The sequence below is a fragment of the Toxorhynchites rutilus genome, chromosome 2, assembly GCF_029784135.1.
Source record: "Toxorhynchites rutilus septentrionalis strain SRP chromosome 2, ASM2978413v1, whole genome shotgun sequence".
NCBI lineage: Eukaryota > Metazoa > Arthropoda > Insecta > Diptera > Culicidae > Toxorhynchites > Toxorhynchites rutilus.
This window is the reverse complement of record NC_073745.1, coordinates 26,756,384-26,781,493: the sequence shown is the minus strand read 5'-3', so window position 1 is coordinate 26,781,493 and position 25,110 is coordinate 26,756,384. Positions and strand designations below refer to the sequence as shown.

Below are 25,110 nucleotides of genomic sequence, written 5' to 3'. Positions count from 1 at the left end.
CATCATATAAAATTCACAAAATAAAAATAGAAAACAAGAATCAAAGCCCGAGCTCGAGAAATAACAAATCACACAATAAAAGCAAAAAAAGTTAAAAGCATCGATACTTAGTGTGGCCTCCTAAAGCTTCAATGACCTGTTGAAAACGTTAGGGCATACTATTGACCCAATTCTGGAGGTGTTGAGGGTTGAGTTTGTTTCACGCCTTCTGAAGAGCCGTAAAATAAGTGTCCTTATTAGTGACACCATCATTCACCAGTTTGTTGTCGAGAATGGCCCACAGGTTTCGAGGCATTTCAAGGGGTTTTATTTTGCGTGAACGTAAATAGGTTTTGGTCTTCTTAGCCGTATGCTTCGGGTCGTTGTCCTGTTGGAAACCGAAGCTGTTTGGTAGGCCAGTTTTTCCAAGCGATTCCTTCAGGTTGTTCTTAAGCTGTTTGACCGTAGCCTGCAAGCAAGCTTCTTCATCCTTCCGCCACACTCTTTCGCACAGTTTCTTGTTTCAGAGATCAAAGTTCGATTCGTTAGTCCAAAGTACTTTCTTCCAAAAGTCTTTGCTAACATGTTTCTGGGCGAATTCCAACTGTTTCAGTTAATTTTTCTTTCTGAGAAACGGAGGTTTTTTTGTGAATCTGCGCTTGAGCCCATACTCGGCTAGTTTGCGGCGTACGATTCTAGCCAATACCTCCAACGAGAGGTTTTCCTGAATGACTTTGACTGATAATTTTGGAGATTTCTTCACTTCTCGGATGATTCGTTGATACGTCGGTCTATCGGTCTTCCGACTACAACCTCTTCCGGATATGTCAGCAAGTGAACCGTAAGCTTTTTGTTTGTGCACAATTTCACGAACTGCTCCCCGGCTTATTGCAAAGTTCTGTGCAATCTTCCGCTGTGAAATCTGCTGCAAATGATCCTGAACAACAAGATTTCGGGCTTGCATGCTGAATTTCCTCCACACATTTTAATTTCGCTGAAAACTCTTTGCGTAGGCAACAGCAAGCTACTTTTATGTGCCAACGTAAACAACGCTTCGTTTATATCGCGTCAACTGAATCACTGAAAGGTTGTAAATAATAGCGCACAGCCCTAGCAGTCATAACATGTGGAACTGAGGGGTTACTCAAATGTTTTGAAGTTTTTTCTAAATAATTTGTTGGGGGTGGGCTTTTATTTTTGCCATCGCACATTTGCACACTTTAAAGAAGTCATGTAAGGAAGTTAAGAAAATCTAACAAAAATGGAAAAACTTGTTGATTAATTTAAAGAGTAATAGTTAATATACAAGTCTATCAAATTACGGTAGTAGTTTTTGATGAAATAGTCCAGAAATTGAGAAAGGTTTTCAAATATGCAAGGTGAGTTTTTGAAAGTCTATCACTGTATCAAAGGTGCGTTGGATTCAGTTTCTAATCTAGATGGGTTTTCTCCAAAAATCAATAGTTTTTGCGTGGAAAACATATGATTTTTATCCATAGTTCTTTGTCAGGTTTATCGAATTAGCTACATAGTTTTTCCTCAAGGCTCATGCCTTAGTCCAATTCTTTACATTTACTATTCTTTATGTAAATGAAATTGATGTTTGTTCATCAGGAAGCTGTACTTTGAGACAATTTGCAGATGATTGTTTGGTGTCGGTAATGGGCAAAGACAGTACTGATCTGTATGATCCTTTGCAGATTACTCTTGATAATTTGGTTGATTGTGCCTGTAAAATGGGTATTGAGTTTACTGCTGAAAAGCCAGAGATGGTTATGTTTTCAAGAAAACACAATCCTGCACAATTGCTACTCAATCTTTTGGGTAGAACAATTATTCACTCGTTTTCATTCAAATATTTAGACTTTGTGACTCCAGAGGATAGTGATAGCAAACTTAAAAAAAGCTAACCCTAGGCGCTCAAACTAAACTAATGTCGCTATATCATGAATTTCTGACCCTGGAAAGCTCATCTGCTTGATCTGATTTCCAGACCATTTCTTCAATTTTGTTCAATCGTTCTGTCGTAATTTTGACTAGTCAATGAACGTTTATGTGCATGGTATTCCAGGCGATTTCCGCCAAATAGTTATGACTGCAGTATTCTTGTCAAGATTGTTGAATGTTTTGTGTACGTTTTGAGGCAATGCTGACAGTGTGCTGCTTCACATGGATTATGTTTGTTTTTTTTCGGAAACCATAATTTTCTCCACGTTCGATTTGTTGTGACGTTGTAGATGCACTTGTTCGTGCGTTTTGCTGCAGAAGAGTCGTTACGCTGGATACTAGCTCACCGTACCGTGTGATGACTCCACCGATCTTTCTTGACGGCCGTTTGTGGTCGTTTAGCGTACTGAAAAGTTTTATATAGAAGTTATGCATTCCTCCTGATAACCCATAATATATTTGTTATTCTGAGTCGGCAGCGGTCTGGGATGGTCACGCAGGATGACCGCGTTTTCATAAATTGATAGCTGGTCGAATTACTGGCGCAGGGTTTTGTTGACAACGGTCTAAATTGGCCGTGCAATATTTTGTATCGGCTCGCGATACCTGCGCAGGAATTTGTCGATAGCCGATCGGGATGACCGCGTGAGATTTCGTCGACACCGGATCGGGATGACGGGTCTTGGACGAGACTCATCGGTAGCGGATCGGGATGACCGCACTGCAGCGAATAGAATTGGGCTCAAATGTTTTTTTTTTAATTTTTCGAAACTCCATCTGTTACAGCTTTCATAGTTTTTCGGATTATAGGGCTTGTACATATTTTGAAGGTAAGTAGGCACGAGCAACCGAACACAGTTACAAATCGCAGGATTTATAAGAGTACAACAGTGGGTATTCAAACAATGAATTAAACAGTGTGGAAAATCGACGCGATAAAAAAGTGAAGTTTTGACGAACGAGGCCTTCGGAAGTGATTATAAGAAACAGTAAACATATACGGAGATTATGCTCGAATGATCGTGAACGTGAACGATTGAGTAAAATGTTTGCGAACACTATTCCTCTTTATGAAAGTAAAGTGCAGAGTGTAGATAGAAACGGCGAGAATGCATTCAAGCCTTTGGGAACATGAATGCAACGACATGTTCGTACTATAATTGAATCTCTCTTTTTGGAACAAGGCACAAGGCATAGCAGTAGAACAGGTTCTACTTTTGGAGCATTAATCTATATGAGTGGCCTCGGAATTTCCGTAACAGTTGTATTCAATGTCTCAAATGACTTCACGTATGTTTTTCCAACTTTGTTCTCCGTCAGTTGATAAATGATAACTTTTATCGCGTACATATTGTTTGCGTTTTTATTGATTAGATTAGTTGCTGTGATTGAAAATTGATTAGGCAAATTTTCTGTGCTTATGCAAGGCATCAATGGAAGGACGTCAATCAACAACATTTTTTATATTATCGTTTACTCCTCCTTCTGCTTTTTTTTTGGGGAGGAGAAGGATGTGTGTTACTACTAGTTTATAATGTTAACCTAGTCGATAACGCCCATTCTCATACAGGCAGCAGTATAAGTGAGTGGGACACAGAGTCCAGAACGTTTTGGGTGATTGCTCAGTTTCAAGAGCCACACGTAAGCCTATTGTTTTTGATAAATATCTCCATTTTACTCGTGAACGAGCTCTTGAATCTTGGCGGACAAGTTGTAATGGAAGTTATAAAGGATGGTGGCTATATTCTATCATTCCTAGAGTTTCCCTCAAATCATGGTTCAAAGTATATAATTATTATCGTGATCTCATACGGGTAGTGTGCAGATTCATGTCTGATCGTTATTCGTCGAATACACTTCTCTTTCGAATAAATATTAGTGATAGTCACCCCTATTCTGTATTTCGATCGATTCGAAATATTTCGAACGACTTGATAAAATTCCATGCTGTATTTCGTTCGAGTTGTTTTTGTATTCCGTTCGATCTGTTTCCTTCGAACATTAAATGGACAAAACGTTTGAAATGGGGAATGCGAAATTATAACTCGGACGAAATAACGGTTTCGAACGAAATGGAAATCCGTCGGAATACAGAATAGGGCTGAGTATCTTATGTATTTGTGGTATAGGTTACTACACATTTTGTAGTACTGCGCGTATTGATCACATTGTGTGGTATTGCTCTGAATATAAAAATGACAGGTTATCTTTAATCGAAAATTTTTGCAAAAAGTCGCCATATTTTCCGATCCGCCACTTTCTGGCTACTCTATCCATGCTATTTCGTTGATTTTTTATTTTCCTCAGTCTATATTTTAATTATTGTTTACAGAACTAAAAAATATCCAGATGTACGCAATACTCAGTTTAAAGGAGGTGGTTATCACTATCAAAAAATCCATAAGAATTGTTATATAAATATTTATATTGTACCGTTTTTTTTAAAGATGATAGAGTTTTATTCCTTTCTGAGAGAGAACATTTGCATAGTTTTACTCATAGAGGCTATTCCCTATTCATAAACACGTTTCATTGAAGCTTTTCGTTGCTGAGCCAGTTGAAAATGAATTTAGTTTAAATAAAAACAAATAGGGTGACTACTTATGTATTTCTGGAAGCTTTATGAAGGAGTGACTCTTATGTTATGAGACTCTAGCTTTTTGAATATTCCCAAGTTCATTATTTGCGAAATAAATTTCTCATAAGTAATAATCTTTGTAATCCGAGCGAATAAAGAATCAAATTCATCAAATAACATAACTATCGATAGTATCATCCTCATCGTGTCAATATTCTTACGTTAAAAACCTGCCTCACATCTGACTTGAGCACCCGAAAAACACCTGAGAGAGAATTAATTCATGGTTCGCGTGTATCAGTACACAATCGCAGTGATCGTAAAAATCTATTATCACCCATTACGGAGAGAAATAAGCTCTCATCTAATCAGACTTCCGCCGGTAACCGTGTATCAAGTCGATGCACATAAATATCAAACGCGCCGAAAACGTGAAAAGTATTCCTTTTTCAGATAAGCTTGAGTAAGTCAACATCATTTTACTGCTTCCCTTCCAAGATGCTGCTGCTGATGATGATGATGAGGACGTTGTCGTCGTCGTCGTCGCTTTTGTCAGTTTTGATTGGAAGGAGGGTGGTATGGGGGCGGTACATGCCAAAGGGTGCGGTTTTTGTCGGTGGCGGGAAAACTTTGTGTTTGAGTGGTGACTAATTTGAATTTTCTCTTTTCCCACAGCGTTCGTCCGGGGCTATCAGTTCCAGTTCACCGTGGTGCCAAAGTACATCCAGGTGTACGAGGGCGAATCGGTTGTGTTCAAGTGTCGAGCTTTTTTCGACGATGAGATCGACTTTTCCTGGACTTTAAATGGTAAGTTTCTGGCTGGTGTGTATATGTGTGTGTGTGTATGGTGGAAAGAGTTTTCCGAGGAAGCACAAGAATTTGCATTATTTTGTTCAAACTTCTGATTTTGAATTCAATTTCAATTTCTCCTGTCTTCAGAAATGCTGGCTCAGAGAGACAAACGGTCCCTTTTTGCCGTCGTTTTGCCGAACAGGCACCAGTGAACCTTGTCTTCCTCGGCCTCGGCGCGGCCTCGTAGTCATGTTTCTTCCACTCTACGAAACATTAATTTTTATAATATGACCCTGCCATTTGTCTCCTGCCTGACGTTCCGTTCCGTTCCTCCCACAGGCAATCCCATCCGGCTGGATCATCGTGTGTATTCAAATGGTTCCAATCTGCATATTAACAGTGTCTCCCAGCGGTTGGACAGCGGGGATTACGTGTGCCTGGCAACGGCCAAATCATCGGGCGCACGGGTCGCAACGCCGCCGGCCATGCTGGACATCATTCGTAAGTGCTCTTTTTCTTTCTGTTTCTGTGAGTTTTGTTTTATTTTCTCTTATCACGTCTGATTTGCATCTGATTCGAAGTTGGGAGCTGCGAAATTGCGTTACACATTTTTGGACGAGAATGTAATATGGTTCGGTATCTGTGTTATATTTTATGGAAGTTTTACAAATTGATATAATCATTTGGTCGCTTTTTTAGATGCGGGAATCGACCCAGCGTTGTCAGATTTCAATGCATAATCGTTTCACGTCACTCATTGTTTGAAAGCTATCAACTATGTAAAACATATATACTTACATCGTAAGAAGAATTTGGCCGTTTTTTCGAAGAAAAAAACACATAATTTTCGGAAGAACCACTATTTTTATTCGAAGCATTCCCCATTTGATTCTTCACATTTCGCTCATCTCTCAGGAAAATTCAACCGAATATAACACTTACCCGAATGTAGCATTTACCCGAATGTAACATCTACCCAAATGCGAGACTTACTCGAAAGAAGGATATATTCGAATAATACGCAAATTTTATAATTAGGAAGTATTTGTATATTTATTTCTGATGAATGTTATATATAGATCATAGTTGTCTTGTACATTCATTTCCATCCAAAAGGTTCGTATTTTTCGTGGGTAGTGCAATTTGGGAAATAGCGGCGTTGGATCAAATCCTTTTCAAAATAATAAAAAGTGAAAGAATGCAGTTTTATAACGTATTATGAAATTTATCTATTTATGGATGACGCAACCCGTTCACTTTAAAGAAAGCTTACAATTTTGGTACATACGTATTACGGCACTGAAGTTCAATTTATATTATGAATTTATTGTTTTGCTATAAAATTTATTCCGAGATCACTATAATGGGGGAGAAATCCCTATCTAACGAAGATGAGGAACCGAGGTTGCCTCAAGCCGATAAGGTGATGAAATTTGAGTTGGCCACCGACCGTAATGCACCAGGTAAACGTATGCCGTATGCGTAACTAAAGGATCGTCTCCTATGTTTCAAACAAATCGGGCAATCGATGGAACACAGGTTTGCTTGCGAGAGGCCGCCGCTTCCGACGGCGGGTCGGCGGCTGACTCGGATTGCGTCACCTCGGCGGCTTGGTGCCGCCTCGGTTCCTTATACTCGTTAAATGGAGACTTCGCCCCCATTACGTAGACCTCAGAATAAATTTCATCACGAATTAATAAATTCATGATAAACATTACGCTGCGGTGGTCAATACGTTTTTATCAATTCGTTTCATATTGTCATAGCATTTATGCTTATATTTTTATGTTTCAATTAGCTGCTTAGTTATCGAAATCATCCATAACCCATGCTCATTTTTGAATGGTCTCAGGGCCTTAAAGATCAACACGGAAAGGAAAGAAGACAGCATGTCAATTGTGCCTATACTCATTTTAAAAAATTACTCCGCAAAGTCATCAAAATCATTTTCAAATTTCCTCATTACAATTTCTAATTTCACTTCGTATTTTTGTTGCTTTTTCATGTTGTTGATTAAATCCTGATTTGTCGGAACCATCCCATCTCATTCGGGTCAATGTAGCATTCGGGTAAATGTCGCATTCGGGTAAATGTGGCATTCGGGTAAATGTCGCATTCGGGTATTTGTTGCATTCGGGTACATTTCCATTCGGGTATTTGTCGCATTCGGGTATTTGTTACATTCGGGTGAATGTCATTCGGGTATGTGTTAGATTCGGGTAAATGTGTTTCGGGTAAACGTGTTTCGGGTAAACGTGTTTCGGGTAAACGTGTTTCGGGTGAGTGGTATTCGGATGAATGGTACACAACCGATCAAATACTTCAGGAGTAAAACGAGGCACGTAAACTCGAAAAAAAACACAGAGACATTATTCATAATACATTCAGAGAAAATTGATTTCGGACTGTGTGAATGAAACCGGGAGTGAAACCAATCAATTAATCGTTCAAAGATAAATCTGGTTTACTCTCTACAATTGAAACAATATTCAGATGCTGATGGGACTTTGGAAAGGTGATTATGATTTTCAGAAATTTTATCATAGAATTTGATAACTTCCAGATCATAGTTCAGTTTGACAATTATAATAGCGTTGTTACTTTTTTCATCGTGGAAGAATCCTTTCAAATAATGCGGTACTACCAGGCAAACACTAAATATAATCTGTTCTGGTGCATTACTGTGCTTTCTACTTTATACCACTGTGAATAATCAGTACGAAAATCGCTCGCTAGAAATGCAAATGCAGCGTTCGGACGGACACTGTAGAGAGAGAGAGAGAGAGAGAGAGAGAGAGAGAGAGAGAATATTGCAACTTAGCCTCGCCGTTTATAACTTATTGAGTATAAATGAACCATTCGCGATTTCTAATACTAAGTCTAGATCTAACTAGCAAGCAGTCAGCAATCTCTCCTAATGCTGATGTCACACACAACGCTTTTGCTAGATACGAAGTTCAAGAGCAAAATCACTTCGGAGAATAGAACAAAACCTTTTTTTTAAACAATCTATAAACGGTCAGTGATTACGGCAAAAAAGCCTTTCGTCAATTTACCATTCCACGCGCTGAATCGGACTTAAATAAAACACTTTGCACATCACTGTTAAAAAATACTTTTTCATCGTTATGTTGAAAATTCTTACTAAAATCATCCTTATGACAGCAACTTTAGTGGCAGAGACATCATCTCTTACAACAAGGTAAGCCGCTGTGCAACAAGACAGTATCACAAATATTTTGTCTTTAAACTGAAAATACGGTTGTTGACGTTTCTATAGTGTTCAACAGTCTTCCGAAAAACAATTACACGTGTCCACGCGATGTGAAAATTCCATGTTTTTGTTTGAATTCGAACATGATTTTCGCTAGTGTTGAATGTCTATCCCAAACACGAACAATGATTCACAAACATAAACATGTGAAAACAAACACGATGTTTATTATTCCAAAACATCATGTACAAACATATCACCCGATGTCGCAGTATTCATTGCTTTCGTTTCGTTTCTTTTCATGTACGGAAAGAAATAATTCATCCCAAAACATTTCTTCGTAGAATATTTTTTCACAGAAACGAACTTGAAATTTAGTTCGCATTACAAAAGTTGCACGAACTAAGAGGCTATGAGTTCATGCACATTTTGCAAGTCTGATTAAATAATCCTTGGTTTCGTGCAAAGAAAACACTCTCTTAATAGAAAGAAGCTTTCTATGAGATTTTTTTTGCGTGCATGTTGGCAATTGAAGTCTGGGGAACCGACTGCACAGCGGGCGACGTCGTACAAATGCTGGTCCAAAAAATAAATACCCAAAAATTAGTTTTAGATGCAACCTTCAGCGGCACACAGCAGAACCAGCAGAGAAATTTCAGCGGCTAAAACACACCATTAATTTCTCGATGTCATCACAAACTGAATGAAGGAAAAAACTAAAAGCTACACTTACACTGCACTACATATGCTATGTGTGCATGCGATTGCATCATCGTTTCTTCTCCTCTTCTCCGCTCGTTTTATAGCTCGGGTCGCGATCGTCGCGAACAAGCAGTATTGGCCATTTGTATTCAAAGATCCAGCCAAAATTGTTGCTCCCGTGGTCGAGTGGTTAGCGTCACGCCTAACATGTCACTGCTGAATAATTCAATTTTAGTACTTGTTCAAATAGCTAATAATAGCGAATGTTACATGAATTCAATATATAAATTGATGCGTGCACTAAATAATGATATCAAATGTGAAAAACTCTCATATCAATCGATGTTTATTTTGTTCAGAACAGAAAAAGAGGTTTATTTTATTTGCCCAATATTTTTGATGCAGCACCCATTGTTATGAAAGAAAAGCATTTTTTCCATGTCAACATACCAACACACCACGCGTTGAGTGGTGGTGGTGTGGTGTCCGATTCGCTTCTTCTACTCTACGCACTGCCGGTGCTTGGGGTGAAAATGCAAGAGAAACTGTACACCATGTTCGAACATCACGTGAAACATTGGGATTAAACATCGTATGTCCAAACATACCACGAATACAAACATGTCACATTTTCTAACATAGGTACGAAAAAATCATGTTTGTACTCAAACACAAAACTGTGAACAGCAGCGTGGACATGTTTATTCCGGACGCAGTGTTTTTCGTGAAACATGAAAGACTGTGTCGCAGTATTCATTGCTTTCGTTTCGTTTCTTTTCATATACGGAAAGAAATGATTCATCCCAAAACATTTCTTCGTAGAATATTTTTTCACAGAAACGAACTTGAAATTTAGTTCGCATTACAAAAGTTGCACGAACTAAGAGTCTATGAGTTCATGCACATTTTGCAAGTCTGATTCAATAATCCTTGGTTTCGTGCAAAGAAAACACTCTCTGAATAGAAAGAAGCTTTCTATGAGATTTTTCTTGCGTGCATGTTTGCAATTGAAGTCTGGGGAACCGACAGCACAGCGGGCGACGTCGTACAAATACTGGTCCAAAAAATAAATACCCAAAAATTAGTTTTAGATGCAACCTTCAGCGGCACACAGCAGAACCAGCAGAGAAATTTCAGCGGTTAAAACACACCATTAATTTCTCGATGTTATCACAAACTGAATGAAGGAAAAAACTAAAAGCTACATATGCTATGTGTGCATGCGATTGCATCACCTTTTCTTCATCTCTTCTTCGCTCGTTTTGTAGCTCGGGTCGCGTTCGTCGCGAACATGGCCATTTGTGTTCAAAGATCCAGCCAAAATTGTTGCTCCCGTGGTCGAGTGGTTAGCGTCACGCCTAACATGTCACTGCTGAATAATGCTGGTACTTTATATTCGATTAAAATTAGGGAAATAATGCAAAATTTGTTGTGGGTAGCTAAACCTCTAAAGCTAAAGCTCTATTCAATTTTAGTACTTGTTAAAATAGCTAATAATAGCGAATGTTACATGAGTTCAATATATAAAAAAACATGTGAAAAATTCTGATATCAATCGACGTTTATTTTGTTCAAAACAGTTAAATAGGTTTATTTTATTTGCCCAATATTTTAGACGAAGCACCCATTGTCATGATAGGAAATCCTTTTTTCCATGTCAACATACCAACACACCACGCGTTGAGTGGTGGTGGTGTGGTGTCCGATTCGCTTCTTCTTCTCTACGCACTGCCAGTGCTTGGGGTGAAAATGCAAGAGAAACTGTACACCATGTTCGAACAGCATGTGAAACATTAGGATTAAACATCGTATGTCCAAACATACTACGAATACAACCATGTCACATTTTCAAACATAGGTACGAAAATATCATGTTTGTATTCAAACACAAAACTGCGAACAGCATGGACATGTTTATCCCGGACGCAGTATTTTTTGTGAAACATGGAAGACTGGTGTTTAATGAGAGACGTGAGCCGTTTTGGTAGATCCAACTGAAATGCACTATAGTGGCGATAATATAGGTAAAAGCTTAACTCTAGATTTCGTGAAGTGAACAAAAGTTGCTAGCAAAAGGGGACCGTCACAGAAACCGGTACAAATCGAAACATGATAACTATGCGTCGCAATAATGGTACAAATTGATAAAAAGACGGGACAATAAAAAAATCTCGAAAAAACGGTACGTTTGATCAGTTTTTAATAATCCTTATTTTTGTTTCAAAGAAAATAATTCGCCGACCCATTTTTCGACATCTTTATATTCTGCGAAATGCTGTGCTGTCGGTGCATGGCGCACTGAAGCAAAAAGCTGATGATCTGACGGGTCAGGTCCGGAGAATACGGCGGGCACTTTAGTGTTTCCTAGTTACTGGTTTTTATTGCGCCATCCACAGTTTTAGTGGTGTGCGCTGGTGCGTTGTCATGCTGTAATATAACTGTATATTGTGTATTATCCCCGGATATGCCCCGGACATTACCACCCTGATTTTTTAATGCTGCTATCCCTTGCGTTTACCCACTCTACTTGTTTTTCGGCTGGTTTCCCTGTCCCAATGTTATTCAGAGTGGAATCAATCATATCTCGCTGGCGCCGAAAATACGTTTTCGTTACGTAAACGCAAACAAAAACAACGAATAACTTTTACTTAACTTATTTTCACCGATAGTGTGCTGCTAGCTAGTAATCACTAGCAAAAATCAATTTTACTCGTGACTGTACAGTCATTAAACCGTCCATTTAATGTTCGTTGTTAAGTTTAGCTCGAATATGCAATCAACAGGCTTCGTTAATTCGCTTGGCGCAACAATGCTACTCACGGAAATATCTGAGACCGCGGCAAACGGTCGATTTAGTCAATTTGAACTACTTCTTGAACCTAACCATGTCGGATTTTCGAAGTGCGTGTCCAAAATTAGTTTTCGGCTCGCGGTTTCCATTGCGTATAACTTCTTTGAATCGAAATGAAACGGCTGTCGCAACATTTTAGATCCAGAAGCGCTGCAGTAAAATATACAGTGTGTCCAGATATTAAATGACTCGAGATTTAGTATGCTATCTAGAGAAAATATGGATGAGCGCGGCGTACCCCGAAAGCTGACAAGACTGTTTAGAATACCATTCTTAACCTTCGCTAGTCATTTTGTGCCTATCAGTTGAAGATATTCTCATGGAGTGACCCACTCCCTTTGTGATCAACGGTTTGATTAGTGGAATAGTTTGCCCACTGCGTCCAATGCTGATCAATAGGTGATCATGTGTCAAAGGGTTGTCACTTTCCTTCAATCCCACACGATCTGTTAATCAACATGAGATTAACAGATCGTGTGGGATTGAAGGAAAGTGGCGCAAAGCGGTCAGAAAATCGGGGTTTTCGATTTTTTTTTTGATGCCAAATGTCTTAAAATGGCATGAAACGTCGAGATTTAGTGTCATCTCGAAATTTTTTTTTTCAAAAATCGGCATTCTGGGACAGATCTCAGATCTGTACGATTGTACGATAGCAGCTTAAACTTTGGAATAGATATCCTTATTTTCGCCAAAGCAAGTCGAACCGGTTTTTCAATACCATACTTCTATAGCCTGGTTTGCCTTCTTGAAGCACTTTCAACGATTTGTCTCTCGATCACGCATTTTGTTTATTACTACTAAAACAATGAAATTTTCTTATGCCGATTATGATTTTACATGATAAACTTCTACAGACAAAAAGGATATCACCAAAAACTCATTTGATCTGTGCATAACTTCCAACTAAGCTTGAAAGTACATGCTTTAATATGTGGGAGCAAAAAAATTATTTGCTAAAAGGCATAATCATTAATGGTTTACTTGACTCATCAAGGTAATGTAAGCCTCAAGTTTTGCACAAATTGCAGGGTCCACAATATGGAACAAGCAACGCTGCATCCTTAATGAAAAGTGTCCTCGGTGAAATTGGAAAAGCCATAAAGTAATCCACTCCAAGCATCTACACTAGCTGACAGCGTACATCATCTCCACACTACCGATGGTCCTCCAAAAATTGCGTGAATGACGGTGAAGAGGATAATGACAAGGAATGGATCGTGATGAGTTGTAGGTATATCCCCAGCTCACTTCTGGCTCGGTGCATCCTCTGAACGAAGTGGAATGTCGTCGTCATCGTCATCGTCTGCAGTGAACTCATTCCGCTCACCGAATTGCGTCCGTATTCAGACACCGGCGCTGCACTTAGGTACTACTTGCATATCGTTATCAGCATCAACCGGCCGGAATAAAGGCGCAAAATGGTTATTATGTAATTTGTATACACATTCGCGAAAATGGTTCCAGCAAACGTTCATGTTCTGTTCCGGTGGCTCCTGGGGGCAAGCAAGTGCCACCAACACCACGGCTACGGCTCGGATCGCTGGGCTCATTTGTAGAAAAAATAAAAAACGAGAAATGCGGAACAGTTGAAATACACAGGACAAAAAACCGGTACAATTGCAGTAAAATAAAAGAGCATCCCCCGGTGGGGGCATACCGGGACATACACACAGCATCGCTAGGAGGCTTCAAGTTCCATCGTTTGTGGAAATTACACAAGCTCTAGGTACCATATTGTGGTGAATAGAAACAGCGCTCATCATCACTGGGCGGAACGTGAATGCTCTCCACTGTGCGCAGCTTTCATACGCATACCTATATCAATCCATTTATCTCGGAAGTGAGAAATCTCCTTCCGGGGGCAAATATAGCAAAAAGGGAAACGCTGCAGGCGAAAAAAAACTGAGTGCATCCTCGATCCGACAAATTCGCCGAAAAAATAACGTGTTTCTCTGGTGGAAATATTGCTTTTCCGGAAATTTAATTAATTTTCATTATGTTTTGACGGAGGTTGTGCTCGTTGAAGCTTGAATTCATTTGGAGAAGCGTGAGAATGTGGGCTTTTCATAGTTTCGCTGACATGGGCTTTGCCCGACGTGTAAAATCGGTGAACATGTTCGCATTATATTTCAGCGTGTAATATGCGGCCATTTTTTCGTCCATCCGCAAGTCTCGGCGTTTTTAATCCCAAACTATTGTATCATTTCGTCACACATCAATCATGGATGACAGCTAGCTTGATATACCGTTCTGAATCATATTTCGGACACTTTGTTCTAATATTTAAAATGCTTAATGCACTGATGATATAACTATAAAATTAATATCACAATTGCTTCTTTAGAGTAATCCCTTGGTTTCACTATCACTTCATTTGAGAATTACATTTAAATTATTACATAGTAGGAAAAAATCCACCCAAAATCACAAATCCACTCATTATCATTTGTGTTTACCTTTGCTTAGTGTGAGAACATAGAATTTTACCCATTCATCAATATTTAAATTTCTCACGTGTTTCATCAGTTCTCATCATCGTTATCATGTTACTGTGATAAGTAAGTGTTTCGCAGTTGACTATAAAATATAATCAAGTGTAATGTAATTTTCGTTCAAAAAATTACAAAATAAAGTAATTCGAATTCAATCTGTCCGAAATTTGATTTTTTTTATAAATGGTGTCCGATGTTTGATTCTCATTCGCTTGATTTGAAAAGCATTTTATTCGATGTTTTTTATGTTTTCAATCAAATAGGTACCAAGGTAGAAAGCTTAAAAGCATATTGACCTAATTTATTAAAAATATCAACCAAATAATACCTATGCATAAAGTTGAGATTTGTTTTCTGCATCATATGCCTTAAACGTCCGAAATATGATTCAGAAGGGTAGTTAAAAATGTCACAGTTCTCAGTGGAATGTGTTTTTTGTGCTTTCGAACGCTTTGCTTTGCATGATGTTTCGTTTAAAAAACTTCTATATCACAACCGTTGATTGTCCAATATTTCTAATGTGTAAGGATCATAACTACCCGTTTCATGTAATCAAATAACATCAATCAATGATTTTGATTGAAGATTTCAGAATTTCAAACTATCTTCAGACATGCTTTCTTCATTGAAATTCACGGCTATTGTATGCGGCGACACCGTTTCTTTGATGATTGGAACAACATCAAATAATTCTCGCGTAACTTTTGAAAAGGTCCAATGTAACATTTTCGTCAACTCACGAAAAACGAAGTTGAAGACCCGAACATTACTCCGCGAATTGTCTTGAAAGGTATCGTTCTTTATCACTATTTTCACCGCTAACAATCAAGAATAACTCTGAAAAACCAATCGTAACTGCTGCTCCGTGGTTTGAGCTTAAATTTAAAGCCTTGGAGCGAAAAAAAAGGTTACATTGTACGTTTTGACTGACTGCGTTTGCACATTGAACATATTACGTTGCACGATGAGAATTTAAAACTAACTACTAAACAACAGTCCAAATATCACCATCACCAAACATCACCACAGTTCTAAAGACAGATTATTATTGTTATCACTCGTTGAATTGTTCTGAAATCGATAACAACACCTGTAAGAAACGAAAACTCAAAACGACCGAAGTACGACTTTGTGTTGTTTTGACTGCTTTGTTACTTCGGACGTTTCGAGCGTCGGAGGCAGCGTTGCCAATGTTCCAGGTTAAACTGGATTTTTGCAGTTTTTTCCTAGATCCAGTCAAACAGTTAGACCCTAAAATTTCTCAGTTTTTTTTAAATATTGTCCAGTTTTATCCAGTTTTTCATATGTGTAATAAGCAGTTTTGCTTATTTTATGTAAAATAAATCCACAATGCATAAATGTTTTCCCTCCTATTCCTTGACCAATTTTGTTTTTTGACATTTTTCGTTCGATCGATTCAAAGTGTATTTACGTTGGATAGTTCTTCTTTTTCTTACACGCTCTCAGTGTTATTTTTCTCTTGCTTGCACTTACGAATGCAATACGATGTGGTGCCTACCCAAGCAGCAACACTGTCTTTGAGCTTATACAAATATATGTTCTAGGACCTCCAAAACATTCTGAGGTTCAGACCAATTGATCTACCATTTCAATCACGACTGGTGCAAAAATCATAAATCTTTCCCAAAATGGTACGGCATGTTATGCGCGCTTTGAGTTTAAATGAACACCAGATGTTACAGGTACCCCACATCATTCTAAAGTTCAGAAGATCATAAGGTCAATGTGCTCCATTGACTTCAATTGATATGAATATAAATCCCAAGTAATCTTCTTTCCGTTTACATCAATAGACCATTCGACGAAATGAAAATCTGAAAATATCATGTGTCACAACATGCTGCAAAGATTATCTTTATGTAACCTGAAAAAGAAAACCTGTACAATAAATTCAACTGGCTATATATTCATCGCATCATTCGCGACGGTGGAAAGTTAACTGTTGGAAACCTGAGAAGGTAACCGAGAGAACTCCTCTAAAACCAATATCACCGATATGTTCCATTATCAATCACGCGTACTCTGTATCGAATTTCAATTGCAAAGGTGGAGAGTATCTTTCTTTACGTAACTGCGATGGATAACAGCTATTACAACCGTCCTCCTTAGAGGCTTTGGGCCCTCTGCTCTGGTTCTCGATAGTTTCAAGTTCTTTTTGGACCTGCTAATATAGAAATCCGCCCTTCATAGGCGAATTTTTTTCTTTATTCCACATTCTTAGTGATTGCGCAAAAGACAACTACGAAGATGGTTAAAAGAAACACGAGTAGATTAAAATTAAAAAAAGAGTTAAAATTCGAGTAGAAAGGAATCTAACAGAGGATTGATGTTAGGTTTGGTGCAGTGAACTACAAACATAAACCGTGTCCTCAAGATTTTTCAAGTTTTATCATAATAAAACTGTATTTTCTAGGTTCTAGAAGAAAAGATGCTCAATTATTGTTTCACAGTAATGTTCGAGTGGTGGGAAACGTTATTTTGATCTGCTCGAATGGTTAATTAATATTTTATATATATGTACATTATATTATATAGTCTTCGATTTCTTTTCACTGTATGTAATCGAATCCTGTATATAATCGAGTCGAAAAAAATAGTTTTTTTTATTTGTTTTTATATAAATATTTTTCATTTTTTGATTATAAAAGAAAAATTCAATTCATCCCCTTAAAGTCATAAAATACCTTTCTTATATAAAAAATCTTAATTATTTCAGAATGTGATAGAGGATCATATTTGATGTTCGAATTCCAACAATGACAAGGTTATTGAACATTTTCTCTGTTCGGCCCTGGTTTGCCTTAAACTGGCTCTAATTCAAAAATTACGCTACGTAGGATAATTCTCTTGCTTCCATTTGAAAGATAAAACAATTTTATATAAGATACAGTTGTGAAACTTTTAAATTAATGGATTGAAGTAATATTTTAAAAGTGAAAAACTTCAATGTTTGTGGTTTTTAAGGTGTTATTCTTAATTTTATCCAAAAAATACAAAATAAACATGAATATTTCCATCAACCAAATTGAAGCCTTCTAACCGCTCTAGAATTTGTTCTTGTTGTTTTCCCAACTTCTATCTTTTTAAATTTCGCTGCAATATCATTTGAAACAATTCCAGATGAATCTTCAACTAAAAGCTACCAAAATAACGATTTTCACTTAACTGTACTCGTAATAGCCAATTAACTTTCAATTTAACATTGACTCATTTTATTTTCTATTTATTTGAATTATAAAAAAAAAATTTTTTTCGATCTGTATATAATCGAGTCCGACCTGTACTACACGAAGCTTTGTTACTTTGACCTTTTCAAAAGTTACGCGATTTATTGGTTGACGACATTCGACATAAAGCTGCTACAAACTATGGATGCCGGGAGATTTTTTTCAGATGTCTTCACAATCATATTGCAGGAAACTAAAATTCGGACTTAAATTTGAACAATATGTTTGATAGATTATTAAGTGTTTATTCTAATTGATATTGTTATATAGCGCGTTTCATTGGTATTTTGGTGAACAAAGAATATATTGCGCAACTGCAAACTAAATTTTATGAGTTTGAAAATGATAATTGACTTGATAAACCGATGATCGAGTGAATATCGCTCCGATTCTTCCACAAAAACGGAACGGAACGTGTTCTATCAGAGTGGCCTGTACAAAGATTTCAAAGTCCAAAAAATAAAATGGATGACTCTCATTTGTCAATAGAGCTGACCCGATAAACTTTGTCCCGCCCAAAATTTATTTTAGACGACCCCCCCACCCACTTAGAGAGGGGATAGGAGTGTCGCACCACCATAGAAACGTTTATTGATCCCTAAATCCTCTATTTGCCAAGTTTGATTCAACTTGCTTGATAAGTTATTGAGAACAGTTAAGGCAAACCCGTCAAACACAAGCGAAGGTAGTTGGTAGTAAAATCTGGGGATCAAAAAACGCACGTCCAAGCCTGAATTTATATAACGCAACTGTCGGACGAGACGTCCATATTAAATTAAATTTCAAGTTCGTTTTCGTTGATAAACTTGCCAGGATGTTCTTGATATGACAAGGGATTTGCAGTTGTGGACGGAAAACCAAGGTTCTCGTCACAAACAAGACAATGGACACGAAAATGTATAGGGAAAAGTGCCTGCAGAAACCTTTTTTTCCGTTTATTAACCCCGTCACACATGTGATTTCACTAGCCTGCTGAGCGTTCTAGCGCCCTATGTTATTCAAGTATCCACGAGTGAGACTCGATGTTGTACGGGAAAGGGTTAAAACTCATAAACTGCTCTGCCGACAAAATGAACAAATTCGTCTTTTTCGCTGTTACAACTAAGTATTCACTTTTCGAAAATAGAAGTTTACCTGATTTCGCATGAAGAAAACAGAATTTATAATGTGTTTACTTCACGTCTGAAAACACTTTCATTCGTTTTGATAAAGGGTGTGTCACATCAAATTGCATCACGGAAAAAACGCTGTAGAAATTTAATTTTTAGGAATTATATCTTCAACTTTCGCTTTAAAATCAGATAAGGGTGTATAGATCACGTTGGCCATGCTTCACTGTCAATTTTTCGTAAATTTGGAAAAATATCGTCGAACGGAAAAGAGCGTCGTGAATTAATCCTGTGCACTCATTTCGAGAATCCGGAGTTGTCACATCGGTACATCGGTAAGATGCTGGGAATCGTCCAATCCACGGTCAGCAGAGTACTAAAACGATACTTCGAGAACCTAACCATCGACCGGAAGGTGAAGAACGGCAAAAATGGATGCTCCGTCAGTGAAAAAGATCACAAGCGCGTAGTTAAGCAGTTTAGACGTGATCCGAGAAGTTCGATCCGGGATGTCGCCAATAAGCTGAATTTGTCAAGTTCATTCGTCCAGTGGACCAAGCAGCGGGAGGGCCTGCGTACATACAAGGTTCAGAAGACTCCTAACCGCGACGAAAGGCAAAACATGGTGGGGAAGACGCGAGCCCGGAAGCTGTACACCGAAATGCTGACGAAGCCGCATTGCCTGGCAATGGACGACGAAACCTACGTCAAAGCGGACTTTCGTCAGCTGCCGGGCCTGTTGTTCTTCTCCGCAGAGGACAAATTCCGCGTTCCGGAGGAGATTCGCATACAGAAACTATTCAAGTTTGCCAAAAAGTACATGGTGTGGCAAGCGATCTGCTCTTGCGGAAAGCGGAGCGCCCCCTTCGTGATGACCGGCACGGTAAACGGGCAGTTTTACCTTAAGGAGTGCCTACAGAAGCGCTTACTACCACTATTGAAGCAGCACGAGGGCCCGACCATCTTCTGGCCGGATCTCGCTTCGTGCCACTATTCAAAGGACGTGTTGGAGTTGTACGAAGCCAACGGGGTCACCTTCGTGGCAAAGGAAATGAACCCGCCCAACGCGCCGGAGCTTCGCCCAATAGAGAAATATTGGACGATTATGAAGCAGGCCCTCCGGAAGAACCCAAAAGTTGTCAAATCGGAGGCGGAATTCAAGAGAAAATGGATATCTGTTCAAAAAAAAACTACAACCTGACGTTGTACAGAACCTTATGGACAGGGTAAAGAGGAAGGTGCGAGCATACGGGCTTGGGCTCGAAGTATGAATAAAAAGAAAATGCTAAAAATTGTTTAATAGTTTTTATTTTACTGTCTAAAATTTTCAAAAGGATCGGTCTACTGGGCGAATTTCTACAGCGTTTTTTCCGTGATGCAATTTGATGTGACACACCCTTTATATCCGATTTATGTTCAATGCTGCCATCTTGCGCTCATAGTTAAACAAATTAACATGTACCATGACGCGTCAAACATTCCGTTTCCACTAGTTTGTGGCATCGATCCTGAATATGCGAAAAATCGAATTATTAAAACTAAACAAACTACGCACAGCGGGAGATGGCGATAATTTAAAGCAGTTGTATAGGTTTAGTCACGAAAACTTAATTTTTTTAACAAGAACCCTTCTATCCAACTATGGGGAAACCAGAGGTGGAGCGTTGTAAAACTAGTTTTTATCTGAGAGTTTTTATGTGATTTTTCTTCAATATTATTGTGATCCCTTTTTGTTTACTTCAGCAAAAATATCGAAGTTCAACGTCCTGCGATGCCAAAACAATAGCAGAATATCTTTCTATCATTTTCCAATAGATAGGTCGTTGAGATACATTCATTCGATGGTCAGCTTTTTGCTTTTTTTCTTTGCCTACTACTACATAGACAAATCGGGAAGTTATATACCTGGTATTATTTTTACTCTGTGGATCACAAGCCAAAACAATCTGTTGACAGATGTTTGACAAAGTGAAAGCTATGTTCGAAACACGAAAAAGAAATCAGTAAAGTAAACTGTTATTCGTAAGAATTCAAGTAAATACTAGTTTATTTTACTTGGAAACGAGCAGAATACGTAAATACTTTTTTTTCATTCATTTGGCCTGATATCTCTTTCATAACTTTGTAATGTGAACATTGTTGGATACAAGAGCGAATTCAATTCGGTGCACCCCTCGGCACAACAACATTTGCTGCATAGGTCGAATCATTTGGTTTCCGAACTTCACTCACCTATACATCAACATGGAAATAGAATCAAGAAAGGAAAGGGATAAAAACAATTAATACAAGGGAATGTATTGTAACTATTGAGGATAGATTTCAAAAGGAATAGAAGATTAAAAAGGTTTTATAGGAGGCACCCATTACCCAAAAGGAACCCCGATCATTACAATCAAGGAAGCCTAGGAGGTTAAACCAATTTTTAAACCCAAAACCTATTCCCAAACTGGTGTAAAATATTGTACATAAAGAGGGATTTTCTAGTTGATTTCGTATTTGTAGTTGATATTGTGAATAAATCAAGGTTATGTAATTGACGTTAAACTGAGTGAAGTGTATTTTCAAAATAATTTACCATCCGAGTAATTGAGAGGTAGGAATCAGTCCACAGGGCAAGGACCCGATACATAGAAGAAACAATCATTTTATTAACGCTTATCCGAATTAAATATAAAAGTACATTCTAATTAAATATATCTGTTAATAGTACAGGGTGGCGCATAAGTCAGGCAACGATCTCTGAAGTAAAAAAAATAACGATCGCGCTGCAACTATCAAGCGTGTTGGTTCCTAAGCGGTTCAGTTGCCGACTTTGTATCGTTTTTTATTCGAGAATAAAGATTTTGTATAGTGAGACATTTTTTTTATACGAAATTATTTTTGTGCAAATCGGTTGCGTGACTTATGCACCGCCCTGTACATTCGGGTAGATGTGATATTCGGATAAATGATGCATTCGGGTAAATGTTCATTCGTGTAGATATTCCATTCGGGTATCTGTCGCATTCGGGTATTTCTTATAATCGGATGATTGGGGTTCGGGATAATGTCTTTCGGGTAAATGGGACACAATCCTCCTAATTGGCCCCAATTCTACTCGATCTTCTCGATTGAGTTTGATATTGGGTATATTGATTGATTTGACATATTGATATTGGGCAATTGTCAAGGGGAAATTGAAGAAGGGTGCCAAAGCGTGGAAGAAAAAGGCCGCTGAGGTTGACCAACAGAGTCCAAACTTTGATGGAGGGAATCCGAAGAAAAGTAAGAAAATTCACCAAAACTGTTACAGAATAGTTTTTTAATTTTTTTTTTTCTGAAAACAACAATATATTATCTGCATTTTTGTACCTTTATTCAATCAAATACAACTGATTTCGTGATTCCGGATTCTAAATGAATCAAGTTTTGACGACATCCTTCGTCAATTGGAAAGTGATGGCTTAGATTTCAACAAAAGCCATTCATAACATTTCGACAACGCCCCACCTATGTCAGTAGGATTAAGTAGAAGAGTCCAGGTTTTGTTTAGAAAGTAACAGGAAACATAGATCCAAAAATTGACAAATTTCTACAATGAAGTTTTGGAAAGTGAGCTTTTTCTACAGATAATAACATTTGGAAGCCACATTTCGTAGACATTTGAAAGCCGCCCTAATTAATCAGGACGATGCCCATCATCGCACCGCCCCGGTCGTCACCCGGTCACGCTACGCCATCTATGAAATCGATCACATCATCTGAGTCTGTTGTCGGTTATGCTTTTATTCTTCTAAATTTAATTCTGAATTTGCACTGCACCAGGAGCTATTTCCAATTGTTGGTGAGGAAAAAAGCAAGTGGCAGGTGAAAAAAGTTTATGGGTCTGAGCCTAGGGGCACGGACGGGATCTTGACATAGGACTATGATTGTGTGTAATAATTGCATTTAAATTGAGTTTTTCATTGTTCAAAATCTTTGCTATATTACTACCCTTTTCCCATGTTCATTCAATCATGCAGAAGAAGACAAAGAGTCATCATGTATCATTTTTAAACACAAGTCTAAATATTTAAGACCTACATAAATATAAGCATGAGTCAAATCCATCTATGACTACAAAAATATATTATAGATAAAAATAGCATTATCTCCTTCGTTACCACGTTGTCCGGAACATTTTAGTAATAACTTTATAGCCCTTTATACATCCTGGACTACAATTACACAAATTGTTAGTAGTGAGACCTACACGAGTAAAAGTTGATGGGTTTGCACCTAGGGGCACTTGACATAGGACTGTGATTGTGTGTAACAATTGCATTTAAATTGAGTTTTTTATTGTTCAAAATCTTTTTTTTTTCTCTTTTGATCCATCAAATGGATGCCCTGGAAAAACAGTTTCTTGTATGTACTCGTAACTATATGAGCTCGCTTAAACTAACCGAATAACCGTGTCAATTGAAATATACTATTCGCGCGTGATATTCGGAAAGGAAGAAAAAGTGCTACAGGTCACGGGAATTGTGCAAGCAGGTGTAGATCAGTTGAGTGATTGATTAAATTTACGATCATAAGTTGTAGTGATACTGCACGAAAAGTTGTGACACAATAGAGCAAGAAACGGGGGAGGTGGGGCTGGTACCATCTACCGTTTGCTCTATGCCCATTGTTAGTGGATCTGCTCGATAAATCGCAAAAGGCCTTTTGGTACTACTATCATATCTCGCACATATCAACGGTGTATGTGTGTGTGCAGATAATAGTAAACAACTGCTCGGCTTGTCATTGCTATTGGTTTCCTGCTAAAGTGATTCAATAGATTTGGCTATTTTGTGAACAGGTTGAATACAACAAAATTATGGATATAGAAGAGGGAAATATGCAGAGTATATCGGATGACGATATACTTTCCTGCTCGTCGTCCATCCTGAATACGCCTCAAAAGGAGAAGAAAGGAGATGATGCTGATAAAACTGTAAGTGACTCTGATGATAACAATTTACAAATCACTATAATCTCGAAACCACCATTGGAGGTTGCGACTACTCTACTCAGGCAGGACCAAAAAGGCACTAAACTGAAGAGTGAGTCAATAAAACCTCTAAGTGGGGCTGGGAAGAAGCGATTCAAACGCTTTATTGAAAGCGGGATCACTCCTGATGAGGCACGGCGGTTGGCTATGCTACCTTTGGTGACACCAAACTCGAACCCAACCAAGCGCTATCATAATAGTGATAGCAGCGGCGATAATCCGCGTCCTAAAAAACAGGGTCGTGTCCCGGGATCTAAACTGTCTCTTGATGGGGGATCAGTCCAACATCGCTTGAATCCGACTAGAGCAAAATCCCCTGAACAGCCCCAAAGAACAGAGGGTAAGGACAAGCCATCGTATAGGGATGTGATCAACAGTGTTAAGGTAGGCATACTTCCAAAGAACTACCCTAACTCAGAGTTAACAATGCAGCAGCTTCTTGTAACGCAAAAAGCAGTTCTCAACAAAGTAGTAGAACAGCGAAAAGAAAAGGTGAAGCCAAAGTTTGGGAATTGCTTGTTTAGGCCAGGATTTTGATTTGTAAAAACCAGGAAACATATGACTGGATCAAAGGTGTGATCTCTAGAATAGTTCCATGGGTGGGGGCAGAGCTTATTGCAGTTGATGAAGATCAAATCCCTCAACCGGAGACGTTAGTTGGCTTTTTTCCGATGAGCGCAGAAGACAGCAATGAAGAAATTCTTGCTCTTCTAGAGGCTCAGAATGCAAATTTAGTTGTTGATAGCTGGCGAATATTTATGAGGAAAATAATCAACAAGCGCCATGTAGAACTTGTTTTTAGTGTCGATCGGATATCGATGCAGTCACTGAAAAAAAGCGATTTTGTCCTAGACTATAAATTTGAGAATGCTCCTATTAGGAAAAAAATCCCTAAAAGAAATGAACTGGAAAAAATGGAGGTTGATCGAAATTTAGAGGCAACCAGTGTAAAAAAGACCTGCGAAACTGGAGAACACGAAGTGGGTGAGAACACCACTGTCCATTATATTCCAGGACCAAGCGGTGTCCAGCGTGCTGGAAAGACTCAATATAACACTGATGAGGCTAACAGTATTGCAAGAACCTGTGCTACAACTGGAGACGATGAGGTGGATGGAAATGACACTACATCACATGTCCCAGGGCAGATCAGGGTCAAAAGTACTGGACGGACTATCTCG

General features: G+C 38.4%; 1 protein-coding gene across 1 annotated transcript in view; it reads left to right on the top strand.

Annotated features, from left to right (window-relative positions):
- The first annotated feature begins 1,351 nt into the window (after positions 1-1,351).
- Positions 1,352-25,110, top strand: part of LOC129765615 (tyrosine-protein kinase-like otk) — a 191,195-nt gene continuing 167,436 nt past the window's right edge. The window contains exons 1-5 of the mRNA XM_055766027.1: positions 1,352-1,358; positions 5,180-5,311; positions 5,636-5,797; positions 23,571-23,659; positions 23,738-24,313. Of these exons, the coding sequence (XP_055622002.1) occupies positions 1,352-1,358; positions 5,180-5,311; positions 5,636-5,797; positions 23,571-23,659; positions 23,738-24,313 (966 nt within the window). The remainder of the gene's footprint in view (positions 1,359-5,179; positions 5,312-5,635; positions 5,798-23,570; positions 23,660-23,737; positions 24,314-25,110) is intronic.